Genomic DNA, 17,591 nt, shown 5'->3' on the forward strand with positions numbered 1-17,591 from the left:
TGCCTTCCCAGCTTCTGTGGGACGATGCTGTTGTTTGGCAGCTGGAGGAAGGAGTGATGCGTTTTGCTACTCGCATTTGGCAGAATGAAAGCGGTTTGCCTCAAAGGACTGAAAATCTGCCCCTGTGAGCGCGTGCATATTTATTGTATAATATCTTAATACTGTTTGTTTCCTTTTCCTCCGGTGCGCATCAAGAGGGTGCACTGGTGCAGGCAGGCAACTTGAATTATTTTGTCAGCTTTCTGGAAGAGAAAGAGCTGATTTTTAAATTAATTCTCCAGAATTGGGGAAAGCTAGATTCCCAGATGGGATTCAGCCTTCATTTATAAATCATTTTTAGTGATTCATGTCCTGCTTATCTTTTATAACATGGAATGCTGCCATGTTATAAAACAGACAGGGAAAGCCTGCATTTGGATTACTACAGAGTGATTCTTGTCTTAAGTTGGGGAATTTTTTTAAGGAGGTGGAAGAATGTACTCTATCGAAAAACAGCCAAAAACCTCAGATAAGTCTTATTAATTCTACTTTCGTTTTTATCATACTCGGTTAGCTTTAGAGTCAAAGACAGAAGGCTGTGGGGTCAGCAAAACAGTTCTGAAGAAAGCCAGTTCATCTTCTGTTTCTGTGTTCATTGTCTTTACTGTCAGCTGTACTGGCAATTTGCTTTGTTTCCCAGAAATGTGTACTTCTGGCATGGGCTTTCAGTTAGGGGAATTTTTTGGAAGCTTTCTATTGGCAATAATAGGATGTGTAATTTGATATATGCATTTTTGTCTGAGTATAGGAGTGTTTTCTCTCACTTTCAAGGTTAAATTAATATCTTCATTTTCAAAAGAAGGCCAAGGCTAAGTAAAATGAGCGTTCTCCACCCACTAAGCAGAATAATTTTTCTTCGAACAATAAACTCCTAATTTTGGCACTTAGGTAACACCTGCGTTTCCGGCTGGCTGGGCTTGGGATGATGGCTGTTCAGTATCTTTGAAAATCCAGCCTGGCATCAGTCCGCACAATTTTTGGTACTGTGCTGGATGGTCATTTTTCTTGAGATCTTCTAGTGTTCCATTTGGTGTAAATTATTCTGATGATACCTTTAGCTGCAGAGGAAAAGCAAATAAGTTATAGCTTGAGAAAATATACTGGAGAACAGATTTCTTCTACTTTTAACCTATGCTTTTAATGGTTTCATGGTCTCATCCAGTATCCTCCACTTGGCGCTTCTCACAACTTTTTGTTTAAGTTGACTTTTTAACCTTTTCTTTGTAGATATCTGCTTGTGTAACACAAAGTAGGCGTGAAAAGCGTGGTTGCTGATCTTCAATTCATAGGCTTTTAAACCAAATCTGGAGGGTTGTGATTGGCAGATGATACTGCCAGGAGAAAGCAGACCAGAAAGATTTTTTTTTGTTTGTTTTCAAAGTGGTTTCCAAGCACAATGAAGTACATTCAGAGACTAGAAATCTCAAAACTAGATTTTTTTTTTTTTAATTACTTAACAGAGCTTTGGAAAACTTCTACACTTGGAGAGCTAAGCTGTGACAACTGCCTAAGAAAATACTTCTTTTTTCTTCAAACAGAATCAAGCATTTGGTCAGCTCTGCGCTAAAAAAGATATGAAGGAGTCAGGCCAAGAAATACACAATACAAAAAACATAGTCGGTAGGATAGATTCTGGTTATCTTGTGTCTTTACTGCGAGAGGTTAAGTCTAAAGAGGTTGGGAATGTCTCAGCATGTCACCGTCACACCGTTAGTGCTGTGCTTGGTTTCTCAGCTTGTCACAGAATCTTTAAGCCTCTTTCCAGTGAGAAAGTTGTGAAGGAAAGTTGTCCACAGATAGCTTCCCAGGCGCACCTTATTAACATGGGAGTACTTTTCCTCTCTTATCTATCTGATCCACCAGTAGGTGCACTGTATGCATCAAAACATCTTTAAAAGTAATTTTAAAAAAGTCCTTTGAAAGTCCGCAATTTGTGTTGAGCTGTTAAGAAGCTGCTTCCTCTGCGCGCGCGCGTGTGTGTGCATGTGCACGTGCACGTGCGCACTTTCTTAAATTTTGTTTCAAATAAGGGCCGCCTTCCTTTGGTTTCGGTGATTAATGATATGAATCTAATTGTTCTTGTGTTAATTTATCTACATGAAAAGCCATTGAAAATGACTTCTTTCTAACCACAGGGAGGAGGGTCAGTTCTTCTGCGCACCATAAAGCCCTGAGCAGAATTCAGAACATCTTCATTTAATGTAGCTTTCGACAAAGTTATTATGGAATGCTATTTTTAGCAGCTGCTCTTAAAGGTGGACATGTAGGTACTGAAGCTTGACATGCCTTTGCTATAGGTATGTTATTAACTTGTGTTTAAATACTCTCTGGATCCACACATGCTGTTGCTCCTTAGCATAGGTTTATGGGAGTTTTTTTCCTTGTTTTAAAATTTCAAAAGTGAAAGACCTTTTCAGGCAAGTTCATGAGTTTACTGTACAAATGTACTCGCACTAAGTCGGGAGGTTTGCAGGCCCATGTGGGGCCTCCCTATTTGAGGCCCGTTTGATTGGTTTGGAGTCTGAAATACCTGATAAATAGTTACGTGGCTGCTTTATGCAGAAGTATCTGCAGCTGGATCACAAGCTGCAATTGAGTCAACAGAGTCTGAGTGTTGAGAGAAAAGCAAATATGACATGGGATGTGTAAACACATACTGTGCATAGGTTTACCGTAGAAAAGTTCTTCCATCGTGCTTTGTATTGTTCAAGGCTTCAGGGGGAGAAATATGTCAAAGATGAGGACACCAGATTTGGTCCACCGAGGAGCGTTCCAGGAATGATCAGAAATCGATAACTGGGTTTGGGAAAGAGAGGGGGAAAAAATGGAGTTTTTAAGGGAGGAGCTAGTAGAGACATGGTGTCAGCCATTGTCTGTATAAAAGGTTGCTGCAAGGCAGATGATAAACTGTACTTTGTCTGCTGGAGACAGGACAAAGTAATGTGCTTAAAATGGAGCAAGGGATAGCTGTGTAGCACATTGGGAACAGTAACAATAGCGCCAGTGAAATGACGAGAATAGATTGCCCAGGGACATGAGGTTGTTATGGGATGTCCTATCACTGAATTTTTAAGAGCAGATTAGACAGCCTTTTGTTAGAAACGGTTTAGTTGCAGTTTCTCTTTCTGTCACAGAGATTGGGTTGGCCCCTTGAGACCTTCATCTTTTTCTTTTATTTTCTTATTATCTTTAATAAAGACTTGCAACCTAAAGACCTTTACACTTAGCAGCAAATGCTCCTATTCCATTCTAGCAATCCTTGATCAAAGTTTTGCCTTCTTCTAATACGTTTCTGAGCTCTCTTGTCCTAAAATGTATCTCTAACGTCTGTATTGTCCTGTGCCATCCTAAGAGTATGTCTGCCTAGGGGATAACATGCTCCTTGTATCCCTCCAGAGTAAGGAAAAACCCCTGCATCTTGTTTGTGTTAGTCTTAAGATGATGGAAGGCAGCTTTCATCCACAGAAAGTGAACTTCCTATTTTAAAGTTACTTCAATTATTTTGTAACTTTGTAATTAAAACAGGGCTCTAAATGAGGATCTTTCTTCCTGACTAATGGCATTTAATTATAGGACAAGAGTCTTTGAATTGCCAACTTTTCAGCAAGCTATAAAATGTGTATGAGAAGACAAGAGCCGAGGAACCTACGCTTCTTACAAAAGCTTGTGGTTTACAAGACGCTCATCATGCTCTGCATACGAGTACATAGGTTCCCTTTGGTGACTGTCTGACTCTGAAAGGGAAGCTAAAACTGTTCTGACAGATGATTTAGGAGAATTTAGTTTGACTCTATTTTCTTGTAATCCACTGTTACAATGTCACTCTTAAAACTTCCATGCTAGGGGGACTACTCAGGAAACCCTGTGTTGTATATGCAGAAGTAGAAGTTTTCTTGAAACACACACACACACACACACAAGCAGTTGCCAAATCTGCCTCAGAAACCTGGCCTTTTGCATAATCAAACAGGTTTTGCACAATCCTGTACAGATATGTATTTAGAAAGTGAGAGATTTGGGATTTAATTAATTTCACAATGTATAGTTTTCTTTGCTTTAAGTGGTATCAGTGCTTGACCTTTCTTTTATTCTTTCCTTGGCTTCTGTTAACTGTCAGCTAATTTTGATGTGAAACTTAAGGTTCTGGTTATGGGCTTTTCTGCAAACCAGAAGTGGGCTTTGAAGTGCTGAAGTACTTTGAAGAACTGAAGTGCTCACAAACAGTTGTAATTTACATGTATGTATCAAGTGGAAATCAGTCATTTTGTTCATGTATATCTGAGTGTGCTTCACATTCTTGATGAAGTTAGAGGCTTCTAGGCAAAGTTTAAACCTGGATCTAATGTGAAAGATCTTCATTAGTCACTTGAACAAATATGGTACGAAGTCCCTGAGAGACACCAAAATGCAGTGGCGTTTTTTGGTGTTGAGATTATTACATTTTAAATGCTGGCGGGTTTTTGACCCATCTTTACCTGAACGTGGACTTGTCAGTCTTGACACTTGATCTTTAACAAGTTACAGGACATGGATATTACAGCTTAGGAATGTATAAAAAGAAGGTCTTGATGTGTCTGGGGTAGTATGGCTTAAATTAATTAGTATACATTTTAATGAGTTTTTCGGGTGGCCTGGAAACATGATGAAGCATAAAGTAATTACTAAGGCTATTCACTCTGTTTTTTAGTCTGTTTTGTTAAGTGTCTCTCTCTTTCCTCCAGTTGTAACATCGACCTTTACCTTAGCATCTCTCTCAGTTCCTGTGTTGCCTGGGCCTTTTCCTCAATCTTAGTATTGCAGAACAAGAGAAAGAGAGAAGCAGCTCTTCTGTAAACAGCTCTGAATTATTCAGGTAGTGCCAATACATTTGTCCTAGCACAGTGCTGACAAATTGGTGAGGGACAGAAGCATATTTGGGGCATTCCCAGCAATGTGATCAGGAAGACGTTTTAAAAGCTAAGAAAATAAGGCAAAGTTGAACTGTAGGGATGAGGGAGCATCCTCCTAGTGATGCAGAGCACTTTATTCAAGGAAGGCATCCTTAAAATTAGGGAGGCTTTTAGAAAAAGTCTCTTTTTTTTTTCTGACAGTGATGTATATCTAGCTTTGGAAGAGGCTTCTAAGGCAAGGTGAGGAGCCTTCCCACTTGAGACTTCTTTTAAAAGAGGTAGCCTGGACAAAACGTGAGTTTGAGAGAGCTGCTCTGTAAGAGAGACTGTTATGTTCTTAGGTGAACAAGTCTGCTTCCGCTGTTTGTCACTGTAATAGTGCCCCTTGCTACATGAGGCTTATGGTCTCTGGGAGGGTGCTCAAACCTTCAAGCCTTTCAGGTAGTTGGGAAGCAACACATCAGCGATTGGCTGAGCTTTAAGGTAAGCTTTTGTGCAGCTTTCTTTTTGACAACAAAGCCTGATGTTGGCTAATGTGCGAGTGGAACTCAGTGTGTTCCCTAGATCCTGCTGAGCAGTGGAACTTCACTTTGGAAGACATGCAACCCACTAATCTTCAAAGGAAACATTAACCTCTTCTGTAGCTAATATTCTAGATGATTTTTACCTTAACGTCAATATTTACAGCTAAAAAATCCAGAGTTTGAGAAATGACTTTCGGTTTCTGGCCTTTTTTCCTCCAGAAATTGTGATTTAACGTTGGGTTGAATGTCTTGGGTGACCAGGTCTAGTTCTGCAGTGTCTCAGGCTTCTCAGAATTTCGAGAAGCAACAATATGCAGAGTGAGGAGAGGGGAAAGAGAAACAGGCACACTCTCCTGTCCCCTTAAAGCATGGTCCAAAGCTAGAGACATTTGCATTCATGGTGCCTAGGACACTTTGTGAATGTGACTTTTCATCTAAGTTGGAGAGACCCAGGAAACTACAAGCCTGTCAGCCTCACCTCCATCCCTGGGAAGATGGTGGAACAGCTCATCCTGGAGGTCATCACTAAGCATCTGGAGGACAAGAAGGTGATCAGGAGTAGTCAGCATGGATTCACAAAGGGAAATCATGCTTGACCAACCTGATAGCCTTCTCTGATGGAATGACTGCCTGGGTAGATGGGCGAAGAGCAGTGGATGTTGTCTCGCTGGCCTGCAGCAAGGCTTTTGACACTGTCTCCCATCACATCCTCCTAGGGAAACTCAGGAAGTGTGGGCTGGATGAGTGGACAGTGAGGTGGCTTGAGAACTGGCTGGATGGCCGAGCTCAGAGGGTTGTGGTGAATGGCGCAGAGTCAAGTTGGAGGCCTGTGGCTAGTGTTGTCCCCCAGGGGTCAGTCCTGGGTCCAGTCTTGTTCAATGTATTCCTCAATGACCTGGAGGAAGGGATAGAGTGCACCCTCAGCAAGTTTGCTGATGATACTAAACTGGGGGGAAAGGCTGACACACCAGAAGACTGTGCTGCCATTCAGAGGGACCCGGACAAGCTGGAGAGGTGGGCGGAGAGGAACCTCCTGAAATTCAACAAAGGCAAGTGCAAGGTCCTGCACCTGGGGAGGAATAACGCCATGCAGCAGTACAGGCTGGGAGCTGACCTCCTGGAAAGTAGCTCTGCCGAGAAGGAGCTGGGAGTACTGGTGGACAACAAGGTGACCATGAGCCAGCAATGTGCCCTGTGGCCAAGAAGGCCAATGGTATCCTGGGGTGCGTTAGGCAGAGTGTTGCCAGCAGGTGGAGGGAGGTGATCCTGCCCCTCTCCTCAGCCCTTTTGGGAGGCCTCACCTGGAGTACTGTGTCCAATTCTGGGCGGCTCCCCAGGACAAGAGAGACATGGCACTGTTGGAGGGAGTCCAGCAGAGGGCTACAAAGATGATGAGGGGACTGGAGCATGTCTCCTATGAAGAAAGACTGCGAGAGCTGGGCCTGTTGAGCCTGGAGAAGAGAAGACTGAGGGGGGATCTGATCACTGTGTACAAGTATCTGAAGGGAGGGTGTCAAGAGGATGAGGCCAGTCTCTTCTCCATGGTGCCCAGCGACAGGACAAGAGGCAACGGGCACAAGCTGAACCACAGGAAGTTCCATCTGACCATGAGGGCAAACTTGTTTCCTGGGAGGGTGACGGAGCACTGGAAGAGGTTGCCCAGAGAGGTAGTGGAGTCTCCTTCGCTGGAGATATTCAAAACCCGCCTGGATGCGATCCTGGGCGATGTGCTCTAGAGGACCCTGCTTGAGCAGGGGGGGTTGGACTAGATGATCTCCAGAGGTCCCTTCCAACCTCAGCCATTCTGGATTCTGTGACCTGTTCTAGAAGAATACCTTGCCATGTCTGTTCTGTTCCGGCCTCAAATAGCCCTGAAGGAGGTCTGTGTAGAGTTGAATTTTACAGATATGTGATTCTTGAAGTTATCTTTGAAATTCCTCACTGAAAAAGTATGCATCGAGGAGTGGTTGGGACAATGAAAGATGTTTGCTTGCCAAAGAAACTAAAGGAGTTACTGGGCCTGAGGGAAGTATTAAGGAAAAAAAGGAGATAGAACAAAAAATGGTGTTTGTGAAGGACCAGCTCTGGGATTTCAAAGGTTATTTTTATTTTTATTTTAGAATTGACCAGCTTGTCGGAAGATGATGTTTATTCCTGCTTGAAGTTGTCATTCTGAAAACAAACGGTAGAAGAATGTGGAAGAATTCAAGCCTTCGCTGTGTTTTAGCACTAGCTATTTTATGTTTAACAAGCTTAATATGTAGTCAAGAGATAGGTGAGTGTATTTTGATATAATACGCTAATTAATGTCTCTTTGTAGCCTCTCTGCCCATGCCATTTAGCTGTGGTGCATTCCTAATATATGCGTGTCCAAAGATTGTCACCTCTGTGGTCCCCCACCATCCTAGGTGTAGAGGTACTACTAAGCCTGATCTCTGCTTTCCAGCATGCAGTGGCATCTTGTAAATCAGTGCAAAGTCAGGTGTTAAATTCTCCAAAGCATGACTCTAGTCGTCTGCGTGTGCGGTCGGTGTAGCTGTTTGCATTGAGATGTTCTTGCCGCATATGTCAGCATATGCGACAGTTCCACGTGTTATCATTAATTGCCCTCCTATCGTTAATTGCCCTTGGTGTGGGACAGTAGAGGAGAGCAAAAAGCCCATTAAGTTTATCATCAAGGCTTGCAGTTTTGCCATTGGCCCAAAGCCTGCTTATTAAGGAAGGCCAGGAATGAGTAGCGTGGAAAGAAATAGCTGCCTGTGTTTATGCACACAAATAGAAATCCAATTGTGGGGTACTTCTGGCAGTCTCTGCCTTTCTCTGATCAGGCACACAAATCATTCACCAGTTTTTAAGATAGTTGCTAAAAATACATGCAGTAAAAATGTAAAAAGAATGGCTTTTGATATGTAAAACACTTGTTTTACAGTTGGTCCGTTTTGACCTGCAGTTTGTGACTATATAGTTCTTATCTCATTTCAGGTTCTCCAGGGGAACCACAGAATTTGAAATGTATAATGCACAATTTACACAAAATGGTCTGTACTTGGGATGTCTCTTCCAAAGGAAGATATGGACAAACTGATTTTTGTTATGCCACCAGGTAAGTCCATGTATACCTAACTGAAAACCGTAAAACTGTGAAGAAAGTGTAACCGTTCCTCAGTCCTTGCCCATGGAATTTGTGATGATATTGTTTCCCAGCATCTCCCAGTCAGTTATCCTTGGGTGGTGCTCTCTCCAGGCACTGTTAATTCAGGCAATGGCGAGTCTTCTGGCAAAGCATTGTTTCATGCTAACAATTCTCCTGCCAAAATCTCCTGCTTGCTCTCTTCAAAGGGCTGGAAGATGCTCTCATTTCTTTAGAGTTCTCTGTGTGTCTGCCTAGCCCTTGCTCAGAGTTTTCATAAGGGACATCTTCATACCAGTGGTTGGTTCAGTCCAAAAGGAAATGATAGTTGGAGGAAGCAAATCCTGGTGCTATGGGCCAAAGCGGTAGAATACATGACATAAGTGTCAAGATTCACATGTGGAAAAACATAAAAAATCTCTTGGTGGTTGTCTTATAACCTTTATAAATTTTAAGCTGTCTGGAGATCATTATATGAGAGGAAACATGAAAGTGAGTCCACATTTGGAATAGCCTTTCCAAAATACATGAGAGATGAAAAATTTCAAGAAACATTAAAAAAGCTTAAATCTTCAGTATGCTTTTCACTAACGAGAACGACATGTGCAATCCCCATGCTGTGGGTCTGCCAAATACTTGTCATGTGCTAGGAAGTTTTTGCATCTTGATCCTGCCCCCAGTCCAGATATTTGTACTGTCTTTCTTCCTGTAAATCCTCAGGCAGCTCAGACTTGTCCTTGGGGTCCCAGGGCTTGGCTGCACTTCTTCCACCTACATACTTAATTTTATGTGTGTAGTTATTCCTCCTGTGTTACCAGCTATCACTGCTATACAAAAAATATGTGTATGTGACAGTGTAGGCAGAGTTTTGGAGTGCAGAGTTTGTAACGTTCTGCCCTCTAAACAAGAATAACCAGGTAACTGTTGCTATTCCTCTTTACCAAAGCGGAACAGGCTTGGATCTCAGAAATTTAGAAGCTGAGGCAGGCTTAGCTTAGCTTGGACATCCGTTAGGGAAAGAGGTTTTGGCTTTCTTTTGCCTGGTCATCCTCTAATGGCATCTCAGTAACAGAGGAGGAGTAGCCCATTTGAGCGCTCAAGTTTCACTGGCCTTTACTAGTGCAGAGTCTTTTGCATGAATCCTTAAAGTTCAGCCCAAGCTCTTGACTTCAACAGATAGGAGTTCCAGGATCATGTTCCAGTTCTTAAATGAGTAATAGTCCCTCCACAGGAAGTCTGGCATTGTTCTCTTTCCTTTGCTTCCTCCCCTCATTCCCCCAAGAGGAAGATCTGGATTTTTCCAAAGAATTTTCCTTTCTAGTTACATTTCAATGATTATGAGCAAAGGGGCTTGACCTGTCCATTATTTTTGTCTATATGTGTCTACAACCTCCAGACAAAGACCAGATCGCATTGCGCTGAGCACCGTGCAAACGGTTCTCCCTTCTACCCCCCTGGTCTTTTTCTACTAGCTGAGCAGCAGAAGGGAGCTAGAAGGTTTATTCTGTGATGGGGAGACAGATGTGTGAACCCACTGGTTGCATCCATATTCCATGACTCTGAAAAGAGAAGGAGGGAGAAGAAGTCAGGGAGGAGAAGAAGGGAAGGATACTGCTGGGTGTTGTTTTGTTGGTTTTTGCTTATTTTGAAATACTGATTCATGGTGACTGCCAGGTTCAGAAATGTGTCTTTTGCTTACAAAGTCATGCTTTTTCACTTTGAGGTGTTCTCTTATGAGCTATGTAGCTACATTATACAACTAGTGCAGAGTCTACCACTGTGATAAAAGTGACTTGAAGGAAGAGGGAATGCTTGTTAATCGAATGTTAACCAAAGCTCATGCGTTCTTAATCTTTCTCAGGCTTGAAACGGAGCTTTCTTTGTTACGTTACAGAGAATTTGTGTTATACTAGTGTCTTGGGAATGTCTTATCTTCCTATTAAGCTGGAATACCTGCTTAATCCTCCCTCTCTTTTCAGTGACCTCCCCCCTCCAGTGTGTATTAAAACTAGGGAGAAAAGAGTAGAGATTCCAGTCTCAGAGAGCTCCGCCACCGTGACAATAACGACAAACAACGTTCATGGAACTGCTTTTGCCACCAAAAAATTTACAATTCACAAGACAGACATCTGTAAGTATCAAGTTTTATGTGTATACGTGAGGCCTTTATCCTATCACTGATTAAACATGACCCAGAAGCGTATGTGCTTGCAGTTTTCTTTGGCAGTGTTCCTGTATGTAAAATGCTGATGTGCAGAATCCCTAATCATCTAGCCATATGCAGTAGGAGGTTGTTTTTCTCCCCCTTCAGGGAAAAGAAAACCTCTCTACCCGTAAATCATAGCAGAAAAATGGAGGGCAAAATGTAAGGAAGAAAACAAAATTCAACACCATTGCATGCCCCTAACTATTCTTTGCCATTGTTTTCCTTGCTGAAAATTAGGAAGAGTTTGCAAACAAGTTACTATCTACGTATTTGAATCGTGGCATACTACGTGGGGCATAAAGTGCTCATACTAGCTTTGGGAGAAGTGGAATAAAATTTGTAGTGGCAATGTACCTTTCTTAAATGCTGAAACCCTAGAGAATGAAGTAGCTTATTCCTACTGCTTTGTAACATTTTAAGGGCAGTTATATCATGTGTCACACCTAATGGGACTTTATTGTCTTAGTGTACACCCAAATTGCCCCTTTTGTTCAAACATTTATGAAACTGAGCAAATGCTTGGGAGGTAGGCAACTCTTCATACTGCAGTTATAGCTAAATTAGATGGATTTTTCCCTGCTTCCTTCCTCCCAAAGATGGAGGAAAGCAGGGAAGTATCTCTAGGCTGAGGTAGCTGTGTTCCACACTATATCTCTTTCTACCACATTAATAGCGCTGTGCCTTGATTTGGCTCTAAGGAAGTTTCTCTTGAGTTTTGTCTTCTCTGTTCAGAAGGAGATCCCCTTATCCCACTCAGTAAGTATGTCTGCCCACGTGCTCACTGCCCCGGGTTACGTCAGCTGTGTGCTCTTCCACGTTCTCCCTCTTTACAGTTTTTTTTTTTTTTTACTATAACAGTCTCCCCCACCCCCCCATTCCTGCAAACTGAATCTGCTTCAATAGCTTTAGCTGTTGGCATTATGCTGTGGATTCCCACCTCCCCTTTCCCTTTCGGTCAGATTTCCCATCACTAGCTGCCTCTGAGCATCCCCCGCAGAAGCAGAACTTAAAACAAAACTTGGACTAGTTGATAACTTATTTTTCTTCAGTTTCAACTTCTCTGGTTCTTCTTAGTTTCTAGTGGCAACTCTACTGATTATGCAAGTTCATCAGCTTTATGCTAAAGATGACATTGGTACCATCTGCCACACTTACTCATAATTTAGCCTTTTTTTTCACTTTGCCCATTTATTCAAAATCCAAACTCTTCCATTTTCAGTTGCTGTTCTTATCCACAGCTCAGTTTTCTGACCTGTTCTTAGTTGAGAAGAAACTTTAACAAAGCACAGCTCAAAAATGTGTGGGGTTCATACCAGGTGTTTTGCTGACTCCAGGCAGGATGGGCCTGTGGGTTCCTCACAGGTTATCCCAGGTAGCTTGCTGACTGTGCTCAACACTTTGAAGGCTCTCAGAGCTTCCCCCTGGCTAGTACCCCAGCTGGGTAAATCACACACTGAAAAAACAGGATTTATCCTGCAGCAACCCGGATCTACTTGAACTGTCATAACCTTTGCAGGGTTCAGAGCCTCTTGCTTCACTACCACCCATTCATAGAAGAGGCCCTTCTATTTAGATAGTCTCCCTGTACTGACTCCATCATTTTGTCGTGCCTTTCATGTTTCTGGTAGCTTAAAATCATGTTCCTCATCTTCCTCTTCAGAGCCTCATGTGAGCTTCTTCCACCATGTGCTTTTGCTCTCCTTTCTCCATACTCCTGTTTTTGTTGTGGCTCTTCCTTCCTCCTTCACGCTTTCCTGATGGTGTCCAAAACGCTCTTCTTCCTTTGACGGCTTTTACTTTCTCCTCCCTAATTGTATTCCCATGTGCACTTAAAGTGTTTCTTTTATCCCTGTGGCATTGAATGAAGGTTGTGAAAGGTAATACGATGTTTTCCTTGCCATGCATTATGAAGAGGCATATTCGTGATCAGTTACTCACACGTCTGCCTGCATGCTGAAATGTTAGAAGAAAATGCTACCTGGTGACTCATCAGCACCTGTGCTTTCCTAGGAACCTTCCCGTTCAAGTAATGACAGAGCCCATCTTATTCTAATTACAGAGGTTGACCTCCATGTTTGTATGGCTACCAGCCAGTTCAGAGCAGAGAGATGTGGCTGTTAAACACCTGTATGGCTGGTATTGCTGACTAATGACTAGAATATGGGCTTTTTTTCCCCTCTCTTTTTCAAGCGTTTGTTCCGCTCACTCCGCACATTCTCAGTTTAACTCCTGACTTTTCGACTTCCACGTTAAATCTGAAGTGGAGCGATAATGGGTCAGTCTTCCCATATGGACTGGATGCTTTTTGGCAGATTGAGATACTCCGTAAAGAAACAATGGAAAAAGTAACACGAGTAAGTCCTTTTCTTTCTTTACGAAAAGTATATATACGTTTCCCCCCCACCCTAATATTTTGAGGGGTCATTGAAAGAAAGCTCACAATAATGCAAATTGTTGAACTTTGCAGATTCTGTGTCTGATGCTGGTAGGTAACTTACTGTTAAGTTTTGAAGTTTTGGGAGGACAGTGGATGTTGCACTGTCAGTATTTGTTCACAGCCCCAGCAGTTTTTTTTAACTGTTACAGTTCTTTTATTTAGAACTTGCTTATGAATTTGGCAGATATACTGCACCATTAATTCTGCGTCATTTCTCCAAGAGTCTCTCTAGACTTGGTGGATTCAGCTTGTTTTCCTGTGCGATTGCCCTTATGTTCCCCCCTAAAAAAATCCAGAAAACATGACTGCAGCATGTTCAGCATTCACAAGCTCTGTGTTTGTTTGAGCATACCAAGTAATCAACTCAAAACAGGGGAACAAATTTATATTTTTCTCTCCGCTCCGTGCTGCATTTTTGAAGAATATCCTTCTTGGTGTGCCTCAATGCTGGGGTTTTAAAAACTTTGTAGGAAAAAGTCTGTCATTGCTCTTATTCATGCAGCATCTCACATGTTCGTAGGAGTGGCGATGAGTATCAAAAATTAATATGCTTCTGAATATTACATATGGAAGGATATGCTTCTGAATATTACATATGGAAGGCATAATTTTTTCATATGAAGTGAATCTTTCTTTCTGTCCCTGGTTATGCCATTGAGTATTCAGGTTTTATTTATCTTTTTGAAATAAAAATAATTACTCATTCAAGTTACCCCAGAATTGTTTTTTAGAATAATTCACTGGTTTTTTCAGCAGTAAACTACTAGATTCCTTAACCTTACATTGTATGAAAGAAGCTATTTGCCTATAGATTATGTTTTGCAGCAGGTCATTAGACAGGATATATACATCACTTGATATTCTGGGGGCACCATGCAATATCATGAATTAAACCAGTATTTTGAGAATGGCAACCTCAGTTTGCCCAAGCCCATTTGTAACTTTGTTCTATAAGTTTTGGGAATGGAGAAAAAATAAAATGTGTGGCCTGGAACTAAAAGTTACAAGAACTGCATTTTGGAAATGTTGGAGCACATCACTGCATGGGAGATGCCCTGGGCACTGGGATGCAATATATACCTTTTGAAAGGTTTTCCAGGATGCCTGCCCTCCCTCAGATGTCCGCCCTCTGATATTTCTGGCTGATAGTCTTCCTGAAAGTGTTAGATGGGATAGTCTGCCCATCTGTTGGGTTTTATGATTTACCTCACGTAATTTGCCAACCTGTTGACACTTGCAAGATTCTGTATGTTTCTTAGCAACTGTTTATAAGCTCTCTCTTTGTTATTTGGGGAAACTTTGCAGGTAACTTACCATTCAAAATTGACGCATGAAAACATCCTTCTTTCTTGGAACTGGACATCGGACATGCCTTTGGAGTGTACATCGCATTATGTGAAGATTCGCTGTTACATTAATGTTACGGATTTTGCTGGCCACAAGGACTGGAGTGACTGGAGCCCAGTAGAAAAGGTCCCTGGTATGTCTGTTCCCTTACCGCCATTTGGACTTTGACTGCTTCATGAAAAGCAGCCTGAAGTAGGAGGAAGAGTGGTAGGCAGTGATGGCCTGTTGCGTTCAGGGTGTTCTGATTAGAGAAATAAGAATAACATGCAATCACAGGTTAATGAAACCTAGTAACTATAGATTTGTATGCACAGAAGCGCTCCTGAGTCATGTTTTAGCTGATCAGCACTGTGTTTGTTACACGGATGCAATTATAGAAGCGAACACCATATTTATTACATATATTGGAATTATAAAAGCAAACTGTTAATAGGTTTTCTTTTTATTTGTTTTCTGCTCTTCCTTCTTTGCTAGGAAAAGATACCGAGCCCAATGGGAGCGGGGTTTTTCCTCAGGACACTGTGGTGGCAGTAGGTTCAGATGTAACAATTTGTTGTGTCCATGAAGAAGGACAACAGATACAACAGATGACTTACGGATCAGAAATATACCCACTGATACGTCTGAGCAGTCGGAGCAGTGCAATCAGGGTGCTAAATGCCAGTGCTTCAGATACTAGTGGGACAAATGTAGTGTGTACACTATACCCAGAAGAGATGGATGGAACTGTCTTGTTTGTAGGATGTAAGTATACTTACATTTACTAACCTTAGGAAAAATCAAAATGGTTTTGAGACTCTTGCGGTTCCGCTAGGAAACAGGTGCTGTTGTGGCTCTTTTTTCCTGGCCTTTGATTTCTGAGGATGAACGAGGATTTTAGTGGTGTTCCTTTACGCGTCTGACTGATTTCACTCTGCGAGCTCCAGCACTCGGAGAAGATGCTGGGGTTGGAAGGACAGAGAGGTACCTGTGGAAGCAGCTGTGAGATTCTCTTACAGCCTGGCCCAGTGCTACTCTCCTTGATCTCTCTTCCTAAGGCACTGCTTTATGGTCCAGAATACTTACTAGTTTATTGTATTTAAATATTTGTCCTCATTTTCCATCAGTTTGTGTTTATATCCATTCCAGTTTAGTCCTTGAAAAGGCAAGAGTAAGAGCAAGAATTATGGGTGAAAACATTCATTTACCAATCAGTCAAAGGAACCCAGTTGACAATTAATCTTTCCTGGAAAATCTTCTAAACATTCTTTTAATATTTTCTTTAAAATATTTAAGATACTAAATCACTGTGTATATTTCTGTGTAACCTTGCAAGCCTCAGAAATGTCTTCCAGATATAGTTACCTCTTAAAACAAACTGTTGAAAGTATCTGGTTCTTCTTTCCCATAATTGGTCACTTCAGAGTTTTGTGCGTTTTCCCCCGCAGTGAGTGCTTGAGGGAATTGCCTTATTCCAATAGCTGCCCATTAGAATAGCAGTTTCCCATTATGAATACCCACCTTTGAACCTAACGGTCCTTGGAGGGATGAGGGAAAGGAGAAAAGAGACTGCACTTATTTTGAAAGTGTGTTCCTAATTCCACTAATGTCACTGACTTTGGATGTTAAATGTGTGATAGCAAATGCAAAAAGGAATCCAGCTTTTTTTGGATTCTCATTGAGGTGCTGTTTTCACATTGTTTGTGCGCTTTGGTTGGAAAACTCTCCATGTAAGTCAGTGGTTCATAAATGAAAGTTGTGACAATCTCAGAGAGGACAAAGAAGCATACACAGGGTTTTCCCATACAGCAGTTTTAGAAGATTTGGGATGTGGTAAAGTCTATTCTCTGCCACTGTTTTCCTTGTGGTACCTAGTTAGTGGGAAGGGAGAGGTCTGGTCAGGATGCTCTTGTTGATGAAACATTTGATTCATCTGTCTGCTGTTCCCCAAATGTGTATACACACCACCTTAGGTAGCCTAGGTCTGGCAAAATAAGCGTTCTCCTTTTTGGCCAGTTGCTCGTAATTTGAACAAAGCCAGCTACTGTTGTCTCTTGTGTTAGTGTCCCTTCTCTAGTGCAGGTACTTGATTTTATTATGCCACCTTTTTGGGGGAGAGTGTATGAGTCTTGAAAGAAGGGCTGCAAACAGCCTCACATCAGCGTGGTTACCCTGTCTCTGCTGGGAGCACTGCCCGTCTTGTCCAGGAAGGCGGTCAGTGGATGTCAGCAGTGCTGTAGTCTGGGATGGAAGGACAAGCTTTAAAAGAAAAGGAAAGAGGGGCGTATGCAAAGCAGAGGTGAAGAGGATGAGCTATTCAGGGCTTGCTTCAAGTTTCAAATACAGGGTGGAATTCGTGCTTAAGGGAACTTCTTGACGTGACTTGCTTAGAGAATTCGAAGCAGTGGTGGGGCTGCCACGTAACAAAACGTGACGCGCAGCCAGCAGCACTCCTAAATTGCTCAGCGGCTAAACTGACGCTCAGAATTTTGGAAACGTCTTGGCAGAGTTTTAGTAAAACACTTCCAGGTCAGCGCCTGGAGCTTGTGAAGAACATAGTTGCATGTGTTTTACCAGATTCTCCACCCACTTAGAAGCCTAGAATCAAGTGTTAGTCACTTGGGCTGGTAATAATTATCCGTGTGTTTAATCTGAAGCGTATTATTTATATGGTTGGAGAGTAACTTCTACCATGTACTTGTGAGGGGCACAATCTAGACCCAGCAGAAAAACTCTTTAAGTGGTAATGGTGATGCACAGGACGGGGGAACACTGGCTGACTGATCTGGTTTCCTTTTATACTACAGATGCCCCTGATACTCCCCAAAACCTCATCTGTGAAACATCCAACTTTCTGATAATAAAATGTACCTGGAAACCAGGCAGACCCAGTGGACTATATGGAAAACGACGAACAAAGTACAGTTTATTTGAAAGGTAAAACAGTTAAGCGTTGTAAAAAGATAGAACTTTAATATATCCCTTGCTGCCTCTGACTTTACTGCTCCATGCCTACCTCTCATTTAAATGAGATAGTCTC

General features: G+C 42.1%; 1 protein-coding gene across 2 annotated transcripts in view; it reads left to right on the top strand.

Moving 5' to 3' along the window:
* LOC104147794 (LIF receptor subunit alpha) overlaps positions 1 to 17,591 on the top strand; it is a 51,257-nt gene that overhangs the window by 15,169 nt on the left and 18,497 nt on the right. For both annotated transcript variants that reach the window (XM_068925180.1, XM_068925181.1), the window contains 7 exons: positions 7,573 to 7,727; positions 8,435 to 8,555; positions 10,562 to 10,713; positions 12,979 to 13,142; positions 14,531 to 14,705; positions 15,047 to 15,316; positions 17,359 to 17,488. In XM_068925180.1, the coding sequence (XP_068781281.1) occupies positions 7,646 to 7,727; positions 8,435 to 8,555; positions 10,562 to 10,713; positions 12,979 to 13,142; positions 14,531 to 14,705; positions 15,047 to 15,316; positions 17,359 to 17,488 (1,094 nt within the window). In that variant the 5' untranslated portion in view covers positions 7,573 to 7,645. The remainder of the gene's footprint in view (positions 1 to 7,572; positions 7,728 to 8,434; positions 8,556 to 10,561; positions 10,714 to 12,978; positions 13,143 to 14,530; positions 14,706 to 15,046; positions 15,317 to 17,358; positions 17,489 to 17,591) is intronic.

The sequence above is a fragment of the Struthio camelus genome, chromosome W (genome assembly GCF_040807025.1).
Source record: "Struthio camelus isolate bStrCam1 chromosome W, bStrCam1.hap1, whole genome shotgun sequence".
Lineage (NCBI taxonomy): Eukaryota > Metazoa > Chordata > Aves > Struthioniformes > Struthionidae > Struthio > Struthio camelus.